Raw genomic sequence first — 7334 nt, 5'->3', positions numbered from 1 at the left:
ATTCTCACTATTAATCATAGTATTACAAAGCATTTAACCATCAACGATACAAAGAGGGCATCTGAAGGGTTTTGCTTTCTCAAATGTTTAGGGAAAAGGGAAGTCTGCCTGGGTGGTTGGGTTATGCAGCTTTTATTTAATGTTTGTTAATTGCTTTGTCGGGTGTGTCCTTTTGTTTCTGTTTAGTTTGGGTTTCTCAAGTTTTTGGTTTGTCTGAACTTTCTTTTATTTTCTGTTTTGGTTGGGTTTTAAAAGACTTGGGCATTCATATTTCAAAAAAAAAAAAAAATTAAAGGTTTTTTACACAATATTTACAATTATTCATAAATCCTAATGAGAATAATATATTTTAGTTTATTCAAACGCATATATTTCTGAATTCATAATAATATTTATATTAACAGAATTAAGACTAATTTAATTAAAGTTAAATTAAGTTTAAAAGATTTTATATATGAATGGGTGTATAATAATATTTGTATGTCTTTAAAATTGGTTATATATCATTGGTATCTAAAATTATATATTTTTTTACTTGAACGCTTTTTGTGTAAGATATGTGCATCTGTTTACAATTACAAGTTATACATGGGGTCGTTGAGTTCTTTTGAAGACCTTTCATGGCTGCCCCTCTGCCCCTTAGTAATATTAAGAAATTTCAAATAAATAAATAAAGGCAGATTTGCGAGTACAACAATGATGTGCTCACAATTATATGAAAATTTGCAAAGAACAACTGCAAAATTGACCAATCTCCATACATAACATTTTCAGATAGCATTTCATGTATTGACTAAAACCTATATTTGTTTGTTCACAGTAAGTAAACGATGCCTTCTGTCAGTAAGACTAACTATGACAATGAATCTAACCTGAGAAGTATCAAACCGGCATCTGAAAATACTTACGTCAACCAACACCCACCTATCTAAAGAGAAACTATGCTGGTTGTTGTCCTCAAACCAACCTACAAGTTCACTGTGTTTCTATTTCTGTATTATAGCTGTGTTTGGCTGTAAGCCACCATGAGTTTATTCTTTAAACCAAAACCAAGTCAATTCATGCAAATCCACCTTCCAGTCTAGTTCAATGCATAACAAAATACTTCATGTTTCAAGCACAACTTTCGAAAGAAACCTCAGTTTCTGTGTTGCTCGTTGATGTTGTTGAGCTTGAAGCACCGGTCAGGCCTGAAAGTAATTTCAATACATCAACAGTATCATCTAGATAATACCTAGCTTTGCTTGGCTTTTGACCAATAGTGCAAGCAAAAATTTCGGGAGAAACGGGGAGAGATGATATATAAGCTGTATTTGATATGCTTTCAAACATGTCTTCGTCCGATCTGTCATCACCAACACACAAGACAAAATCTGGCGGTTCCCCATTACTTATCATGGTGGAAAGAACTTTCTTTGCAACTAAGCCTTTAGTAACTCCCTGGCACATCAAATAGCTAATGTTAGGGTGTTGGAAATAAGTAAAGTAGAGGTATAAAAGAAAGCAAAAACAAGCACTCGAAATGAATTTATGCCTGTGGCTTCACTTCAACTATTTGATGGCCCCTTTTAACAACAACAGGCTCATTGGCAAGGACATTTTCCAGATGATCCAGTAGTTCCTTCGCTTGACTAGATCCAAAATCGGGGTCTGCATCTTGGTGGTGCCATACCAAGGCACTCTCCTTGGACTCTATAAAGGAGCCATCAGTTGCCTCTGTATACAGTTGCATCACTGGTTCAGCAATTCTTTTCCAACCAAAGTCTATAGCAATTGGAAAAGTCTCCCACTCGGACCTCCTATTCCACCTACAAAGGGATAAAAACAGTTAAGAAAAAGTAAGCCTGCACCATAAGGATTTAATTGAAAAAATTGTATTGTATTTATATAAGAGAGTATTTTATAGAACTGAAAAGTACCTTATGAAGTATCCATGTTCAGCTGCTATACCTAGATTCTCACATTGAGCAAACCAGTCACTCAAGGAGTTTTTCCCCCTTCCACTAACTATAAAGACAGTATTCTTGGGGTCACTGCATATACTGTTCATGAACAATATAACTTCAGGACCGGGACTTTTAATAATAGAAGAATGGGGCACCACAGTCCCATCATAATCCAAAAATATGGCCCTTCTGCAAGTCCTTCTATGAACAGAGATGATATGATCTATGGAAAGCTTCCTAAAATTTGGAGAAATGGACAATATCCTGAAACTCAGTCCAAAACCAAAACCCCAACAATGTCTGTTGTAATGCTCTTTGCATGCCCTTTCCAAATCTTGCATAAAACTCTGGGACCAATAGCCAACATCATGAGAACTAACATAGCGATAGTGCTGCTCATGTCGAATTTGTTTCTCAACGCCAGGCATAGTGATGGCCATGTTTAATGCATCAGCTACAGCATCAATATTCCAAGGATTAACCCTGATTGCGCCACTTAGGGATGGTGAGCAACCTATAAACTCTGAGACAACAAGCATGCTCGTACGAGGAGATTCAGGGGCGATTTGCAAAGCTTCATCCATTCTGGAAGTCCCTTGTCTACAGACAATGTACTTGTATGGAACTAGGTTCATTCCATCCCTCACTGCATTCACAATGCAACATTCTGCGCAAGCATAATAAGCAGCCTTCTCGTAGAAAGGGACACAACGATCAATCAGGACAACTGGTTCATATCCTGGAAAACCAAAAACATCATTTATCCGTTCAGTAGTCTCATATATTTCCCTTTTTGCTTCCTGAACATCTTTCCCGGTGCTTCTTGCAGGATTTACGATTTGAATAAGGACTACTTTGCCTTGCAGCTCTGGATGTTGTTGTAAAAGTTGTTCCATAGCTAATACTTTTAGACTAATGCCTTTAAATATATCCATGTCATCAACACCAATGATAATCTTTTTGTCATTGAACTTCGCAACAATTTCTTTGACCTTAGTAGAAGAAGATGGGTGATTTAGTGAAGATTGGAGTTGGCCCATGTGAATCCCAACAGGCAAAATTTTCATGTAGACTGTGCGACCAAAATAATCAAGTCCAATGTGTCCTCTCTTGGATTCATGGTCAAGGCCAAGAATTCTGCTGCAACATGTAAGAAAGTGGCGAGCATAATCAAATGTATGAAAGCCAATCAAGTCTGCATTAAGTAGTGCTTTTAAAATTTCCTCCCTGACTGGCAGTGTCCGGTATATTTCTGAGGAAGGAAATGGACTGTGAAGGAACAATCCAAGCTTAACTCGATGGAAATGTTTCCTCAAAAATGTTGGGAGAGCCATAAGGTGATAATCATGAACCCATACATAATCCTTCTCTGGATTTGTTACCTCTATGATCTTATCTGCAAATATCTTATTAGCAGAAAGATAAGCTTGCCAATGCAACCTGTCAAAACGATTGCTATAGTCTGCGCACATGGGTAGCATGTAATGGAAAAGGGGCCATAAATATTGTTTACAAAACCCATGGTAGAACTTTTTCTGAAGGTCGGGAGGAAGAAATGTGGGCACGCAATTAAATTCCTCTAACAATGTCTTAGAAACTTCATCTTGTTCCTTTGAATCCACATCAACCTTCAAGGACCCCACATAGACAACAATAGTATCAGATGAAAATCCATCCTTCATTTGCAACAGAAGAGAGTCCTCGTCAAAACTGAACAACCATTCCCCGGATTTTATGTCTTTTTGAGCTTGCAAAGGAAGAAAATTTGCCACAATAATTGTCTTTTCACAACATTCAGAAGAAAGAGAATCAAAATCTCCATCATCTGTTATGCCACCATCAACAGGAACAGTCATAACCCGAGAAATTCTTTCAGGAGTTTGAGGGGAATTAAACATGTCCCCCGATGCTAAGTCCATCAAGCTTATGTAGGAACTTGATGCCATCACTCCCTCAACACCTTATCTATCACTGTTGATGACTGATGAACTAAAATCCGTCATAAGAAAAAAAAGGGAGATTTTTATTAGTATGATGAATTATAAGGAACCAAATGCTTGCAAGAAAGTGGAAAAGAACACTCATCACTTTGTGCAATATAAGGCAGCTCATTAAAATTGAAATTAAGGAAGTCCAAAAAGTATTGAGGATGCCGATGATAATTGTCATAGCTACCTATTCAAATCTTAGCGTTCAGTTTAATGTGGTCAACAAGATCGACTTTTGGACTTATTAAGCATAGTCCATCATGTTTCAGTCTAAATCAGTTACAAGAGTTTGCTAAACATATGATTAAGATGTTATATACATTTCACAGAGTAACATTAACTTCTGTGGTTCTAGCTGTTACACATCCCCAATGGGCAAGTAAGCAGAAGCAAAGTATGCCGATTATAAGTGTCTTAAAAGCCAGACTGGACACTGGTTAGACCAGGAACCAACACTAGGCCAGATGACATAATTACTCAAGACAAGCATGGTAAACTTTAAACCACACTCGAAAATCAAATTTAAGAAAAGAAAGAGTGTAAACAATTAGATGAAATAAGAACTAAAAGAAACCAGCAAGAAATCTAAAACATACCATAAGACGGTAAGCCTACAAGCAGTTTTAATATACTAGCATGCATCAAAGAGATATAAAATAAATTTAACTGCAGAATCCCTAAAATCAGCATCATTTTGAAAGGAGCTACAACAAGGACCAAGCATGAAATTTATGTCAATGGAGCATTTTCTATGCCTAAGATCAAAATAGTATTCTCTGAACTTCTTCCTATGTCACAAGAGCATTTAAAAATAGTCTTATCTTTAATAGCAAGTGAACTATAAAGATCAAAATTCATTCTTTAATATCAAAAAGCAAATAATTAACGAGCAGCTTTTCAACATATACTCGAAACAAAATTGTTTTTATATTCATATTAAATATAACGATCAAAATCTCATCAATACTTCCCCATCAAATAAGCACATTGTACATACCTCAAACTACAACAAAAGGAAATATGGGTATCATTAAGTATTGTTATCCCACATCTTTTATATATTGAATTTTTTTATCCCACATCTTTTATATATTAGATTTTTTTTTTACTTGTATTAAAATTGGACACTTCAATTTATTACCACTAATTATTTTTGAGTTGGATGCTTTAACATGGTATCAGAGCTCACAAGACTTATATGTAGATAACTTCATCTAGAATTGTTAACTTCACTTAGGGTTAGGCAAGAAAAATATAAAAAAAAATAATTCTATGATACTATGCAAAGTATTCAACTTAAAGGCAACTAATTATTAATGGATGGCTCAAAGTTTCATATAAGACCCTAGGTGCGTGTATGGTATAAATCCAAAATTCTATTATATTGTTATCCTTTCTAACCACATATAAGGTTGGTGTTTGTCCAAGTTAAACCTTGTGAGCTACACTAGAGAGAGTGTGTTAAGTAATGTTATCCCCATTTTTGTTAATTATTTGGTTTCCTATGGAAGTTGAGGCCATCCATTTATCACAACTAGTTTGAAGTTGGATGCTTAAACATATATCTACAAGAACAAAATGAGAAGTTTGAAAATGAAAAGTGAATGAATTGAAGTCATCCAAATGAAATTACAGCATTATTCCACCAAATAATAGGGATATGCATTTTCTAATGCAATAAAATTGTAAGGAAATAAAATAAGACTAAGAAATTAGTGGTTTACATCATATTGATGTAAATTGACCACACGAAAATACAATGAAGCGATTTAAAAAATATCTAATTGATAAGCATCACTAAAGCAAACTACAGACACCTCTTCAAAAGTTAGGACCAACAGTTTTAATTGAAACAACCAATTTTATTTTGGATTGATAAAATGGGACATCTAATTCATAAAATAAGAAATACATGCATTCGAGTTATGATCTACCCACAAAAAAATGAGAGGAAATGAACACCTAGAAAGCAAAGTATAAAATGAAAATGGAAAATATCACGTATAAGAGGAAAATGCATACCGATAAGAAAATTGACATACCTAATTTTGTTCGCCTCCCTAGCCTTCAACAAAATCTGACCATTGATGTATACCTTACATAGCCTTTTATATGCAAGTTGCACTCTACTTGATTTCTTCAAATTAATTGTCCAGATAGACTTATTAAGAGAATTTAATGAAATAAATATTATTTTAACCCATTAAGGAACCTAATTAATTTCTTCTGAGAAATGTACAAAAAACGTGTTTGTTTAACTTGTTTTATTCCAGCAAGATCATTAAGTCACCTAACTATTTTTCGAGTATGAACAAAACAAATAAACGATAAATGAAACAAATTATAAAAAATTTACCATATTATTTATTTCATGCTTATCTAAATTAATGGCATCTTTTGCAATGAAATCGAAACCTTCTCAAATAAAACCATAGTAGTGAAAAATGAAAGAATGCAATTACTATATTCCTTCTTATAAAAGTTTCACGACATTGTTAAGCAAGCATTGACTCATAATTTATCAACTTATCTGTCAAATTATTATATAAAAAATGAAATGTCTAAATAAAAAGGCAAATGACAATAGAAAAGGAGAGTAAATGACTATTCTTAGGTCATCTTATCTTTAAGAAAAATATAAAAAAAAATTTAGGACTACGGTGCCATGCCAAAGTATTCAACTTAAAAGCAATTAATTATTAATGGAGGGCTCAAGTTTCATATAAGACCATAAATGCATGTATGGTATAAATCCAAAATTCTATTATGTTGTTATCCTACTTAATCTCATATGAGGTTGACAACCTTTACGAAGTTTGTCCAAGTTAAATATTGTGAGCTACACTAGAGGGAGAGTGTTAAGTAATGTTATCCCCATTTTCGTTAAGCATTTGGTTTCCCATGGTCTTATATTAAAGTCGAGGCCTTTCATTTATTACCAACTAGTTTGAAGTTAGATGCTTAAACATATATCTACAAGTAAAAAATGAGAAGTTTGAGGATGAGAAGTGAATGAATTAAAGTCATCTAAATGAAATTACACCATTATTCCACCAAATAATAGGGATGTATATTTTCTAATGCCAATAAAGTTGTATAGAAATAAAACAAGACTATGAAATTTGTGGTTTACATCGTATTGGTGGAAATTGACCACATGAGAATACTATGAAGCGATTTAAAAAATACCTAATGGGTAAGCATCACTCAAGCAAACTACAGACACCTCTTCAAAATTTGGGCCACCAATCCTAATTGAGACAACCAAATTTATTTTGAACTGATAAATGGGACATCTAACGCATAAAATAAGAAATACATGCATTTGAGTTATGATTTACCCACAAAAAAAGGAGAGGAAATGAACACCTAGAAAGCAAAGTATAAAATAGAAATAGAA

At 33.9% G+C, this 7334-nt stretch overlaps 1 protein-coding gene across 1 annotated transcript; it reads right to left on the bottom strand.

The window, feature by feature from the left end:
* Positions 1–681: 681 nt before the first annotated feature.
* On the bottom strand, positions 682–6092 carry LOC108485743 (probable alpha,alpha-trehalose-phosphate synthase [UDP-forming] 9). Its single transcript, XM_017789587.2, has 4 exons — positions 5977–6092; positions 1920–3935; positions 1535–1808; positions 682–1440 (listed from the first exon to the last, which is right to left on the bottom strand). The coding sequence occupies exons 2-4, from the start codon at positions 3890–3892 to the stop codon at positions 1114–1116; spliced, it is 2574 nt and encodes an 857-aa protein (XP_017645076.1). The 5' UTR covers positions 3893–3935; positions 5977–6092; the 3' UTR covers positions 682–1113.
* Between the last annotated feature and the right edge of the window lie 1242 nt (positions 6093–7334).

This window comes from Gossypium arboreum, chromosome 7, assembly GCF_025698485.1.
Source record: "Gossypium arboreum isolate Shixiya-1 chromosome 7, ASM2569848v2, whole genome shotgun sequence".
Classification (NCBI taxonomy): domain Eukaryota; kingdom Viridiplantae; phylum Streptophyta; class Magnoliopsida; order Malvales; family Malvaceae; genus Gossypium; species Gossypium arboreum.
This window is presented reverse-complemented; position numbering and strand designations above follow the sequence as displayed.